General features: G+C 47.7%; 1 protein-coding gene across 2 annotated transcripts in view; it reads right to left on the reverse strand.

Moving 5' to 3' along the window:
• Positions 1–14,812, reverse strand: part of LOC137649832 (interferon alpha-inducible protein 27-like protein 1) — a 55,082-nt gene that overhangs the window by 18,286 nt on the left and 21,984 nt on the right. For both annotated transcript variants that reach the window (XM_068382786.1, XM_068382789.1), the window contains exons 2-3: positions 7,208–7,307; positions 6,817–6,920 (exon numbers count right to left, since the gene is read on the reverse strand). In XM_068382786.1, the coding sequence (XP_068238887.1) occupies positions 6,817–6,920; positions 7,208–7,292 (189 nt within the window). In that variant the 5' untranslated portion in view covers positions 7,293–7,307. The remainder of the gene's footprint in view (positions 1–6,816; positions 6,921–7,207; positions 7,308–14,812) is intronic.

Below are 14,812 nucleotides of genomic sequence, written 5' to 3' on the forward strand. Positions count from 1 at the left end.
CAGATTCCAAAAACTCGCGAGCGATCGCCATGAAGGTTGCGGGTGTGCCCACCAGCGCCGACTATCAGCCAGATACCGCATATACTTGTAAACAGCTCCAGTTCTTCTCAGTCCCCTAGGTCTCTATCGGGGAGGAAGGGAGGGCCTTTAATTTATATATTCACCGGGTAAGTATATTCAAAAATTTATTTTATAATCAAAATATCATTTTTAAATATTAAACTTAGCCGGTGAATATATAATAGCTGATTCACACCCATGGTGGTGGGTAGAGACCAGTATTAATACAATAAAGGCGTATATGCTTAGAGTTTTTGACAATTATATCATAACAAAACCCAATTAAATATAGGTACCTGGTAAGGAAGCTGACTCTGACGATTACTCTGCCTTATTAGTCCGCTTTCCTCACGAAGCCCAGCCATCCTCTCAGGATGCTGAAAGACTCCCAGGAGCTGTTATATCCAGGGCGACCACCCATACAACAGGACCTCATCAAAACCCTTGATCTGGGCGCTCTCAAGAAACGACATTTGACCACCCGCCAAATCAAAAAGGATGCGAAAGACTTCTCAGTCTTCCGTACAACCCAAGACAAGATTAAAAACGTTTCAAGAGAAGATTAAAAGGATATTGGGATTAAGGGAATGTAGTGGTAGAACCCTCACCCACTACTGCACTCGCTGCAACGAATGGACCCAGTGTGTAGCAGTCCTCATAAAGAGTCTGGACGTCTTTTAAGTAAAATGAAGCGAACACCGACTTGCTCCTCCAAAAGGTCGCGTCCATAATACTTCCCAGAGATCTGTTTTGCTTAAAAGCCACGGAAGTTGCTATCGCTCTTACTTCGTGCGTCTTGACCTTAAGTAAACAGAGATCTTTTTCACTTAAGTGAGAATGACCCTCTCGGATTAAAAATCTAATGAAATACGATAAAGCATTTTTAGACATAGGCAATGAGGGCTTCTTAACGGAGCACCATAAGGCCTCAGATCCACCTCGTAAGGATCTGGTACGAGCTAAATAGAACTTAAGAGCTCTAACTGGACACAGTACTCTTTCAACCTCGTTGCCTACGATCGCTGATAGGCAAGGTATATCAAAAGATTTAAGCCAAGGACGAGAAGGCAGTTAATTTTTGGCCAAGAAACCAAGCTGAAGCGAACATGTGGCTTTATCTATAGAGAAGCCGATGTTTTTACTAAAGGCATGGATCTCACTGACCCTTTTAGCCGAAGCCAAGCACACCAAAAAAGGCGTCTTGAGGGTGAGATCCTTCAGGGAGGCTGAATGTAATGGCTCAAACCTGTCGGACATTAGGAACCTTAGGACCACGTCTAAGTTCCACCCAGGAGTTGCCATACGACGCTCCTTAGAGGTCTCGAAGGACTTAAGGAGATCTTGGAGATCTTTATTATGGACAAATCTAAGCCTCTATGTCTGAACACAGAAGCCAACATGCTCCTGTAGCCCTTAATAGTGGGAGCAGAGAGGGAGCGAACATTTCTCAGATGTAGGAGAAAGTCTGCAATTTGGGCTACAGAGGTACTGGAAGAGGAAATGGATGATGACTTGCACCAGTCTCTAAAGACCTCCCACTTCGACTGGTAGACCTTGATGGTAGATACTCTCCTAGCCCTCGCAATCGCTCTGGCTGCCTCCTTCGAAAATCCTCGAGCTCTTGCGAGTCTTTCGATAGTCTGAAGGCAGTCAGACGAAGCGCGGGGAGGCTTTGATGAAGACTCCTTACGAGGGGCTGCCGTAAGAGATCCATCCTTAAAGGCAGACTCCTTGGAACGTCTACCAGCCATTGAAGTACCTCTGTGAACCACTCTCTCGCGGGCCAGAGTGGAGCAACCAATGTCAACCTGGTCCCTTCGTGAGAGGTGAACTTCTGCAGCACCTTGTTTAGGATCTTGAAAGGTGGAAAGGCATAAACGTCCAGGTGAGACCAGTCCAGCAGGAAAGCGTCTATGTGGGCTGCCTCTGGATCTGGAACTGGAAAGCAGTAAGTCGAGAGCTTCTTTGTCAGAGAAGTCGCAAAAAGATCTATGGTGGGTTGACCCCATGTCATCCATAGCTTCTCGCACAGTCTTATGCAACGTTCACTCCATGGAGATGACTTGTCCTCTTCTGCTGAGGCCGTCCGCCAAGACATTCATTTTTCCTTGCACAAATCTCGCCAAAGGAGAGATGTTACTTGCCTTAAATGGAGTTCCTTCTGATCCGTGGATCAAAGACCCGAGCATTCCAGACTGTCCAGTGGAGCTCCCTAACCCAAATCCGATGCATCTGAAAACAACACATGGTTTGGGTTCTTGATCGCAAGAGAAAGACCTTCTCGAAGTCTGATGTTGCTGTCCCACCAAGTCAGACATGTCTAGACTGAGTTGGAGATTGGGAAAGAGATACTCTCTAAGCCCTTCTCCTTGTTCCAATGGTTTAGGTGAAATTGGAGAGGGCATAGGTTGAGTCTCCCCAGAGAGATAAACTACTCCAGCGATGAAAGAGTTCCCACGAGGCTAGTTCAAACTCTTACAGAGCAACTGTTTTTCTCTTGCAAGTGAAGGACTTTTAACAGAGCTTGTTCCATTCTTGTGGGAGACGAAAAGGCCCGAAAAATCAGACACTGTATCTCCAATCCCAAATAAAGAATAGTTTGGGATGGGGTACTGTAAGTTACGACTTCTCTACGTTCACTATGAGACCTAGCTCCTTGGTTAGGTCTAATATCCATTAGAGGCGCTCCAGACAGCGATATAATGACGACGCCCTGATTAGCCAGTCGTCAAAATAAAGGGAGGCTCTGAATCCTCAAAAAATGTAGAAAGCTTGCTACATTTTGCAAGGGCCTTGTAAAAACAAGAGGAGCAGGAATGAGGCCGAAGTACAGTATGCATCCTGAAGGTCGAGAGAGACCATCCAGTCGCCTTCCCTTACTGCTGCCAAGACAGATTTGGTAGTCTTCATCGTGAAGTTTGTCTTGACAATGAACACATTGAGCGCACTTACATCTTAAGTACTCCTGCAGTGAACGTGGCTGCCAGATCATTGGAGCCATCCCTGATAGCCTTGTTCCTGCAGAGAACGTGGCTGTCAGATCATTGGAGCCATCCCTGATAGCCTTGTTCATGCATGACATAATTGTAGAGCAATACATTGACAGCTGGAGAGACCTTCTTACTTAAGGCTCCCAGGGACCAATCCAACAAATAAAAACTTCAAATGCTCGAAAAACTCCTAACAGGAGATGGTCTAGCTCTGAAGCCGACCATAAAATCTTGGAGCGTCTCATGGCCAGGCGACGGGGAGAGTCTATGAGGCTTGAGAAGTCTCCCTGGGCAGAGGCAGGAACTCCCAAGCCGAGAACTTCTCCCGTGTCATACCAGACGCTCGCTCTATAAACCAGTTTAAAAGGAGGGAAAGCAAAGGCTGTCTCCCCCCAAACTCCTCCTGGTGATCAACCAGTCGCCTAGCAAACGTAAAGCTCTCTTAGAAGAGCGAGAGAGCACTAGCTTAGAAAACAACGGCTTCGAAGTAGCTAGGCCTAGTGTAAACTCTGACGAAGGCGAACGAGGAGCAGCAGTTACAAAATGGTCTGGACAAAGATCCTTAAAAATCAGCATGATTTTTTTAAAATCCATAGAGGGCTGAGCAGTTTTAGGCTCCTCTCCGTCTGACAAAGTCCCCAAAGGAATATCAGTAGGAGGAGGATCAGCAACTTCCTCATCTGAAGGAACCTCGTCCGACAATTGCCGAGTCTCATGAAAAGGAGAGACCTGCCGCGGCGGCAACGCTTGACAGGCAATGTCAACAAGCAAAGGAGCAGCAGTAGCAGTAGAGGAAGCGACGTCACGCCACTGCTGAAAGGACTGAAATCCTTGTGACTGACCAACAACAACAACTGAAGTTGATTGACGCTCGACGTCACGTCGGAACTGCCTTGACTGCATAGACTGAGCAGGCAAAACAACCTTCGACTGCGGTGATTGACGCTCAACGTCAAGTCGAGGCAACTGAGCCGGTCGGCGAACGTCCGGTCGGGGCTGCGGCGGCAGCGGCTGAACGTCAACACGAGACTGCGGCAGCGGCTGAACATCAACACGAGACTGCGGCAGCGGCTGAACGTCAACACGAGACTGCGGCAGCGGCTGAACGTCAACACGAGACTGCGGCAGCGGCTGAAAGTCAACACGAGACTGCAGCGAGGGAGGATCCATGTCACGTGACCGACATGAAAAACTACTGACATTACGTTTCAAAGTACAAGAAAACGTCAGCACTAACGTCAAACGGACGAGTAAGTGCTCGTTTGGGCGGCTGACGGCCAGAGTCTCGTTAAGCGTAACGGCGACTCGAAATCGAAGGTTCATCGTGAACCTGCTCAACGTCATACTTCTCCATAAGGGAGGCAAGCTTAGTCTGCATGTCCTGCAGGACAACCCATTTAGGATCAACGGGAGTCGAAACGGGCCGAGACGACGGTAACGTCTGTGTTGGCAAAACATTGCCTTTACCGCGACCCTCGGACCCCGTGTTACGCTTGCGTTTAATAGGCGAAACAGTCTTCCGACGACTGCAAAGGGTCAGAGCTGTTCCAATGGCCACAGCCAGGACGCTGGACCTGTCCTGAAGGGACTGACTTTCGCTTCAAGGGTCTAGAAACCTTGCGCCAAGGTTTCTTTTGCGAAAAGTCTTCGGATGACGAGGAGAACACAGTCTCACCCGTCTTATGGTAAGGGCGATCTTGACGAGAAACGTCCGATACCAAAGAGGGAACGTCTGTACGTTGGTTAAAGCCTCTCGTCCCCTTAAGTCCTACGACATTACTTCTCCCTTGTGCAGGGGAGCCTGAAAGAGGTCTCGGACTAGGGGAGCGACAAGCACGAACAAACGAACCCTCCGCAACACAGAACATGTTTTTTGCACTTACTTCACTGATATCGTATTTTTCAATAATTTCACATTAGGCATGAATAAAACTGATTTCTACCTGAAGCACGCAATTCTCCCTTACATCAAAAGGTTATAATTGCGAAATGAGTCGTATAATGTAAGCACATTAGTACAAAATGAAACACACATGCAAAAATCAGTAAACATATATATCGAATAAAACGGAAATATATAAAGTTAAAAAGGATCAGTGACTAGGGAGGAGACTAAACACTAGTTCACTAAAGACTACGTTTTCAATCTCTCACCGTACAGTGCCTTGGGACGAGAATAAAAACTAAAAACGTTTTATCCTCTCTCCCCGTACAGAGACTTGGGACGAGAGTAAAAAAACTGAATCGAGAACGTTACTCGCTCCCAAACTCCTTGTACAGAGACTTGGGACGAGAATAAAGATCGGATCGTTCTCTCTTTCTCTCTCTCTCTCTCTCTTTGTCACACACAAGAGAATTGCCCACTCACCCTTCGTCAATAAACAGGTTATTTGACCAAAGGAAAAAACTGAAAGGACTAAGAAATTGAAAATAAACAAGTTCCTTTAAATTAGTATCTAAAACACTTCAGTTTGAAAGAAGAATGAACAAAACGTCAAAATCGATTTACTCTTTCTGCAAAGTGAAACCGTGATTCTCTCTTTCTCTATCGTAACGATAGAGCGTAAACTGCGTAGCATAAATAAACCAAACGTTAGTTCATCTTTGAAAAAAAACAGCACGAAGACTATTCATAGAATATATTTCTTAAAATATTTTCTAAAAAATATTCATTTCATAACTCTTACAGAGCAATTGATTTAAACTTAACAAAAATAAAAGTTGAATGGACTCAAAGTTGTTTAACTTCGTTTTCCAAGTTAGGACCGCCTACAAGGAATAGGTAACGGCCGCATATAAACAAAACATAAAATTCATCTTGATGTTTAGTATAAATGGAAAGCTAATCGAAGAGGCCTAATAAAGGCGGGTGAGATATAAAATATATAGAGGAAAATCTATAAATATCAACAATAATTTATAATGTGATAAAATAATTACTAAAAGCCTTAAACACACTTCCGTACACTGAGGGAAGGGTCGGCCATCTTTACTCAATGGAAAAACCAGAGATAAAAAAAAAAGAGCAAGGGCAAAACACTTTTCCTCTCCTTTCAAAAGCATTTCTTTTGAAGATAGTATTGAATAATCCAACACGGCGAAAGCAATAAAACCAAAACCAAGTACTGTACTTCACCAATTCGGTAGAAAACTCGAGGTCATAAAGCGAGTGGAACCAACTTGTCGACAAGACCGACAGAGAAGAACTGGAGCTGTTTACAAGTATATGCGGTATCTGGCCGATAGTCGGCGCTGGTGGGCACACCCGCAACCTTCATGGCGATCGCTCGCGAGTTTTTGGAATCTGTCGAGCCGTCGGAGACGTCAGCTATTATATATTCACCGGCTAAGTTTAATATTTAAAATTGTATATACTGTATATGGAGCAAAGATTTTAGTCATATCTTACAGCACAAGGCTGGGTAAATCAACTGGTCTTTGTGCCCGTTTACTATCACTTTACAAGAGTAGTATGACACTTTATGGGAGATTTCTATCATAAATCCCAATTATTAGACAACCCCATCATTGTTGGGAGAAGACTTGGTAAACACACAAGATGAACTAATTATACTTTTTGTGAATAAGAGGTCTGCATGATGAATGAATATGCAGTACACAACTGACTTGGCATATAAACCGATCATTATAACCATTTTGAATGGATAACGATCACCATTTCATAGGCGAAGGTAGGCTGTAAGACTAAAGAAACTGTAAATGGAATACCATTTCAAAAACTTATGAATAGATTAATTTTACTTACTGTTGACCCCGGTGCCACACCACCTCCATTGGCAACAGCAGCTTTGGACATCATAGAAGCAGCCAAAGAACCACCTGAAATCCCCACTGCTGTAAAACCCATGCCTGAAAAATGAATGACTAATCTGTATGACAAAATATAATGAAGAGAAGGACCACTTTTTAATTCATTAAGATCAATCTTTACAAAAGAAAATTTATTGTGAAACTATTACGTTAGGTTTCATTATGAACTAAAAATTTGTTAATTTACACCAAAGGTTAATACATTATTTTAACTTCAATACAAATTCTTTCAGCATGGTATAAATCATCCATTATCTAGCCTTAATGTGAAAGTCTAATCATTAATTCTTGGTTTAAAATAAACAACCAGAGGCTGCTTCTTATACCTGTGAGCACAACAGGTGCCGCGAAAATGCAACCCACGCCAACAGCTGCACCAATTAAAGCTGATTTTGATATATCAGGGGCCATTTTTTTTATTTGTTACTGAAATAATAGGATATATGGTTAGGATAAATTTGAAATCAATGTGACCAGACAAAATGATTATGGTTTCATAAAAGCATAATTCATAATAAAAATATGATGTGAGATAATGAATATTTATAACTTCATCTTAATTTGATTTTTCCAAGAACTTTTTCAATTATAGCACAAATACTGTAGTTGGAACAGTAAAATGTGGTTGAAAACTCTCGAAAGTTTAATCAAGCAAAATATCCCTGGAGCGAATATCCCAAAAGATATCGTGTTTGTAGCAGGGAACTGTTTAAAACAACCATGGCTATCCTTCCCCAAATAAAGTTAAGCTTGTCTTGAAGGATATGAGATAGGATTTTTTACGTAGGAGAACCGTTAAAACTCCGATCCCAGTGTGTTACTGTAACATGTTCGCTGGTTCGCCATTCCTTCTTACAGCACCATCTTGTTTACTTGACTTGGGAGTTTTCTTCGTGTTTTGTAAAGTTTTCATGCTAATTTGGGATTATGGATGCTTCTGTTTTATTGTTTGAGTACCTTACCCTTCTTTCGTGGAGAATTTCAAGTCTCTGGTCTTGCGAAAAGCGTCCATTTTGGTCTGGTGGCCGAAGCCGGAAGCTCATGTTTTCACATTAAATCACAAATTTTAGGTAATTTGTATTTTTCCTAACAAACTTACCTCGAACTACTTTCTTAGGAGAGTCTGGGGATCTCTCAATCACCGACCAAGAATTTTGCGTAGTTGCCCCCCTCTCCGCTGCCTCTCAAGGGCGTTTCAGGGCGAAGGGATACATGCCCAGGAGTGACCCAGGTCACGCGGGTGACCATGCTTTCCAACCATTAAGCTTATGTTTTAAGTCCTCCTCGAACTCCAGAAGATACTCGGGGCAGGATGGGAGGGCCATTATCCGAAAGTAGTTCGAGGTAAGTATGTTAGGAAAAATACAAATTACTTAAAATTTGTGATTTGTTCCAACACAGAATACTTACCTCGAACTACTTTCTTAGGAGACATACTTTGGGAGGAGGGAGTAGCTTACAGATTGAAATGTTCGAGACTCGCTGGGGCCCTTGAACTAGATAGGGGGTTAGTTCTGGGACTCCCAGGGAGAGGCAGGAGAGTAGGAGAAAGCATGCAAAAGTCTACCTTATGTACAACTCTCCTTTTATTCAAAATCCATACTTGATGTGTTCTAACGTCCCATCTCTCATGTAGGGATGGGGAAAAAAGGGGGGTGGGGTCGCAGGAAAAGGATAGAGGTTAGCAAAGAAGTAAGGAGGAACTTGTGTCGCTTGCGATTACTTCCCACGGCTAACCCGGGGCCCAAACTACTAAACTTATTGCATGGCCGCAATGACTGGCCCGATGGTGAAGGTATCCAAGGACTTACTTGTATAGTCCTTGAGGTAGTGGGCTGTAAAGGTGGACTGCCTAGCCCAAGTGGCCGCCCGTAAGATTTGGCTTACCGCCATGTTGGAGCCAAACGCTGAGGACATGCTAAGACCTCTAATATCACGAGGTCTTGGGGTACCAGGCACCGTGCAGCCCTCATTCTCATAGGCCCTCCTTATGACCTGTCTCAGCCAGAAGGATATGGTGTTTTTGGAAACTGCCTTCTTGACCGAGCCTGTGGACACAAAAACTCTTCACCACCGGTCTGAGTTTGGCCGTCCTACTAAGGTACTTCCTGATGGTCCTTACGGGACACAAGAGGTCATTAGGGTTGTCCGAGCGCGGAATAGCCGGAATTAAGAACTCTTCGAACCTCGGGTCCGCAATTGCAGGGTTCTGGGTCTTTGCTACGAACTCCGGCAAGAACTTAAAAGTCATGTCCTTCCACCCTTTCGAGTGGGATACCTTGAAAGACAGGCCGTGGAGCTCGTCACTCGTTTCGCTGAGGCCAGGGCTAGTAGGAAGATGGCTTTGAGGATAAGATCTTTGTCTAAAACATCCTTTAGAAGTTCGTAGGGAGGCTGCGAAAGGACTTTGAGGACTTTGGTCACATCCCACTGGGATCACAAGTTTGCTCAAAAAACCTGATGAGCATCGAGATGTGACGCGAGGTCCCTAGATTGATGCCCTAAGTTGGAACACCTGTCCTAACGCTGCTCGAACCCCTTTGATGGCTGGGATGGAGACCCCTAGATCATCCCTCAAGTGTACCAGGAAGTCTGCGATGTTGTGGACCGAAACGTCCATGGGCTGAAGGTTCTGAGTGGCACACCATTTGACAAAGGTTGCCCATTTAGCTTAGTATTCAACACAAGAGGACCTCCGCAGGTACCCCGACATCCGCTGTTTTGTCCGAGAACCCTTCCTTCCTTAGCAACCGCTTGATAACCTCCACGCGTGAAGCCTCAGCCCCTGAGGGTTTTCGTCCACCTTTTGGAAGTGTGGTTGACTTAGCAGGTCTCCTCTTACTGGTAAGGGCCACGGCGGAAGAATGGCTAGGTCCTGCAGATCCACAAACCACTCCCTCTCCGGCCACCAGGGCGCTATCAAAGTCTGTGGACTTTGATTGTCTTGACCTGTTGAGCACCTGTCTGATCATCCCGAGAGGAGGAAAGGCGTATACGTCGAGGTTGTACCAAGGGTGCTGGAAGGCGTCTTCGAAGGCTGCTCTCGGATCCGGTATTGGGGAGCAGAACACGGGGAGCTTCGCGTTTAGTCTTGTGGCGAACAAGTCTATCACTGGGGAGCCCCAACGACAGAGGACTTCCTGTGCCACTTGGGGGTGAAGGCACCACTATGATCCCGCTATTTGGCCTTTCCTGCTTAGCCCGTCCGCCAGGACGTTCCTCTTTCCGGAATGAATCTGGCCGATAGGAGAATGTCGTTCCTTTCGGCCCATTCTAGGACCCGAGCTGTGAGATCGCACAAATCCCTTGATCTTAGCCCTCCTTGTTTCTTGATGTACGCTACTACCGTGGCGTCGTCTCACATGAGGGCTACCGAGTTCCCCTGAACGAGGCGGACGAAGGTTATCAATGCCCTCTGCACTGCCATGAGCTCCAGAAGATTGATGTGCTGGGCCTTTTCCTCCACTGACCATTTCCCCTCTGCTGTTTCCTTGAGAAGATGCGCTCCCCACCCTTCCTTCGATGCGTCCGTGAAGAGCAGTATCTCCGGGGGAGGGGAGCCGAATGGAATCCCTTTAAACGTATTCCTCCTGTCGGACCACCAGAGGAGAGCTTCTTTGGAGGGAAGTGACACCGGGATTATCTTCTGTGGGGAGCTTCCCTTTGACCAGAGGTCCTTCAGGTTACACTGAACTGGTCTGAGTTTGAACCTGCCCTGCGGAACCAACTTCTCTAATGAGACCAGGTGACCTAATCTCTGCCAATCCTTGGCCTTCCTTGGGGCACCGGCCAGGAATGGGCGGATCACCTGGTCCAGGTTGTCTAGTCTCTCCTAGGACGGGAAGGCTCTCACCAGCCGGGAATCTAACATCATCCCCAGGAAAGTCATCCTGGTGGTGGGAACCAGATGGGATTTCCCAAAATTGATGGTTATCCCAAGTTCTTTGCAGAAATTGATCAGTTGACTCCCTTGTTCTTTCAAGATTACATTTGAGGCTGAAAGCAACAACTAATCGTCGAGGTACCTTATCAGTCTGATGCTTTGCTTGTGTGCCCAGGTCGAGACCAAGGCGAAGACTCTCGTGAAGACTTGAGGGGCTGTCGACAGACCGAAGCAGAGGGTCCTGAATTGAAGAGTCTGGGGGCCTCACTTTATCCTGAGAAACTTCCTGCCGGAGGGGTGAACGGGAGCCTGGAATTAGGGATCCTTGAGATCCAGGGACATCATGAAATCCCCTTCTCTCTCGGCTGCCAGAACCGACTTCGTTGTGTCCATCTTGAAGGGCGTCTTCTTGATGAATTTGTTCAAAGCCGAGAGGTCGATTACTGGTCTCCAAACTCCTGTTGCTTTCTCCACCAGGAAGAGTCTGCTGTAGAAACCCGGCGACGGCTCGTGCACGGGTTGCAGGGCTCTTTTCTCCAACATAACTTCCACCTATGCCTGTAGAGCTGCCTTCTTCTCCGAGTCGTTGGGAGCTAACCATACCCCTCGGGGATCAGCGAGGGCGGCTCTGACATTAAGGGAATCCTGTATCCCTCCCTGAGAACAGTAACCGTCCATGGGTCCGCCCCATTGTCCCGCCATGCTTGCTAAAATTGTTTGAGGCATCCCCCCACCAGGGGTGTGGGAAGGTGTAGGGGGCCTCTCTCCCTATCTCCTTCTATGAAGGCGGTTTGACCGGCTTCTCCTTGACCCGGAGAACTTAGGTCTATAGGAGGTTTGGGGTTGAGCACCATTCTCCCTGGAGGGCCGTGGAGGCTGGTGCCATGAAGAGGTGGATGCTCCTTGCCTATCTGGGGGCAGAAGCGGGTAGGCCCCGTCTGCCGGAGATCTCCTCGCAAAGGCCCGCCTTGGCAACTGCTGCCTGGGCTTGGCTGGCACCTTCAATCTGCTGACTCTCTCCACCGTCTCTGCTACCGTCTGGAGAGGGAACATCGTCTTGGCCCAGATGGGAGGGTTTCTAAGGAACTTTGCCTCTCGCTCGGGGAGCCTGCAAGAAAGTCTGCTTAGGATAGTGTCCCTTCTCCTCAGAACCCAGTTGGCAGTCTGGGTAAGGGACTGGTGTGTCAGAAATTTCATGGCTTTACCCCCCGAGCTGATCAATTCTTTCAGAAGAGCCTGATTGTCTGGCACTGCGAGGTCGTATGAGATCTGAAAGTCCGCCAGTGTACAGGCACACCAATTCAGCCAAGAGGTGACGTTCACGACGTCCTGTGCGATGACCTCCATCATGGAGGCCTCTGCTGGAGAGAAGACCACCGGCGTGCTAAGGCTACGTTCATCCGAGTTGCCTTGGCTTAGTGTAACGACCACTTCTACCGTGCGGGGCCCTGAATGGTGACCGTCCGGCACGTAGAACTTCCTCTGGGTCTTGAGACCTGGTAGGAGTTTGCCTGAGCCCTGTGATCTCAGGGAATTCTCCGGGGCTGAGACGTACAGGTCCACGTGTTCCATTCCCATGGCAACATCGGGGGCTAAAGGCAGGGTCAAGGAAGGCTTCTTCTGCACAGGATTCTCCACCATCCTGCCCAGACCCGAGAGTCAAGATCGCGCAGCCGTTGGTTGAGGTTCGTCCAACTTATGGTGCCGTCGGATGAGAGCAAGCACCTTACGGTAGGACGAGACCTCCTCCACCGAACACTCGCCAGAGTCAATTAAACCGTCCACTACCCGTACCCCCGCGTCGGCAGGTTCATCGAACGCGGAGGGATCCGTGGGCGTGGAGGCATCCCGTTCCTCCTGGTAGGATGATGGAGTGGGCGCCTCCGTCACGGGTAGAGCCGTCGGGGCGGAGGTAGCCGTCATGGGTCTACCCCCTCCCAGGCTCACCCGGATGGCACTGGATGATGGTCGTGGCAGCGGCGAATCCCGAAACTTGGCTGGGACCGCTGTGACCAAGGACTCTGAGTTACGTTACTGTGCCGAGCCCGCCGGATTTCTCCGCACACGGGTGGCTCCGCCGACTTACTTGGCCGGGGCAGTAACGTGTGCCAAAGGCTGCCCCAACGAACGGGCGGAGCCGAAGAGACACTGTACAGGGCAACAGGGTGAAGGTGAAGGTGCTGGTGCTTGTCTGTGCCAGGAGTCCTTGGAGCATCCAGGGGAGCGCCAGGTGATAGCGTACGACTCCATGACTTTCCTTGACTGCGAGCCCGTTACTCTACCATTGAGCGTGAGTTGGCTGCTCTGTGATGGGAAGTGAAAACCTTCAGGGCCTTCCTTTATGGTCAGTTCTTCGTGATCCATTCTGATCACCGTCCCCTGATGTACCTTCATGACATGAAGATGGTGGACAGTCGTCTAGCACGGACACTGGAGGACCTGTCCGAATTTAACTTTATTGTTAATTACTGTCCAGGAGATCAGAATGCCGCCGTTGACTGGTTATTCCGCTGACCCGCATTAACCGACTGTCTGTTTGCTACTGAACCCAGCACTCCCAAGTTGCCTACTGGACTGGCATTGTATAAGGAGGTTCGTGGTGGTCCAGATTCTCTCATCGAATCCTTGGAGCTAGTCGTGAACTGGTGGACAAAAGGGTCAGGTGTCGCACCCGACTCTCTGCTGAAGGGAGCCAAGCTCCGGGATGCCTAAGTTCAGCAGTTTCTGAAAGACGCCGATCGACTAGGCTTCAAACTTGACAAGACCAGCAGGAACAGGATCAAGGCAATGAGATTTCCAGGTACAGTCCCAGCTCTGGAGTTGCTATTGGCAGCATCAAAGTCATTGAACCTGGAAATCTGGGTCCATTGGGGTCCCACTTGTCCCGTAGTCTATCGTGATCCGTCCGTGACTGAGCCTCAGTGTGTGCATCTTCAGTGTCTGTCTGGAGTGCATTTTAACCCTCTGATCGAGCTCCGCAATTACGTCCCTCCAACTGACATAATTCTGGGCCATAAGGCAGAGGTAAAAACTCGTGTTCCTGACGTTGAAGGCTTGATCACTGATGATCAGAAAGCGCCGGAGGATTGTACTGGGTTAACCCAGTACGTGACAGAAAAGGCACCTCGTCAGTCCAGTTGTACCCCTGTGTCTCAACACTCGGCAGTAGGAATAGTAATGATGCAGGAGACCTTATTTTGTGCTCTTGTTGATACAGGAGCACAGGTTTGTCTAGTAAGTGAGTCTGTACTGAGCCAACTTGGCATAGAGTACCAGGTACTGTCAGGAGAACAGCTATAAGGGTTGACTGGTTCCTGCACCAGCATTCTAGGCTATGTCCAGTTAGAGGTGAAGTGTCCTTCTGGGTGGAGGCTACCGCTGTTTAACTATGCGGTGATAGCTGCCAAAGACATTAACTTTTGTTTTGTTCTTGGTAGGAATATACTGGACGCAGCCTACCTGACTCTGGATTCACCCCGAGAACAGTTGGTGTATGACCACACTATTGTTCTTCAGTTGTCTCCAGCCAGGGTACTCTCAGTCTCCTCCCTGCATACCAAGACCACTGTTATGAAGGTACAGTAACTGATCCTGAATCTGATCAGGGAGTGTTCTCCGGAAATGCTCTTCTGTACTTTAATCAGGTGTCCAAGATCCAAGGAGATCATCGACAGATTCAATATGACATTAAGATGATCTACTCTGGGGTTCCTGCATCTCGAGTTCCACGCTCCTGTCTACCCTATAGGAGATGTTGGTCGAACCTGGAAGTTCACCAGGGTTTGCTAGTGAAGCGGAACACAGACGGCTCAGTAGTCACCCTCAATGTCCTGATTGACCTAGTTGCCGAGACACACCTCCAGAATGCTCACGGGGGGATCGGAAAAATTATTGCAATGCTCCGTCGACTCGTCTGGCACAGATCTTTGATTAATGTAATCAGAGATATGTGCCGGACGTGTTGGGAATGTCAGACTTGTAAGGTCTCAAGGGAGGTGGTCGCCCCGCCGACCTTGAAAATAGTGACCTCTTCTCCCTTTGAATTGGC

The sequence above is a fragment of the Palaemon carinicauda genome, chromosome 1 (assembly GCF_036898095.1).
Source record: "Palaemon carinicauda isolate YSFRI2023 chromosome 1, ASM3689809v2, whole genome shotgun sequence".
Classification (NCBI taxonomy): domain Eukaryota; kingdom Metazoa; phylum Arthropoda; class Malacostraca; order Decapoda; family Palaemonidae; genus Palaemon; species Palaemon carinicauda.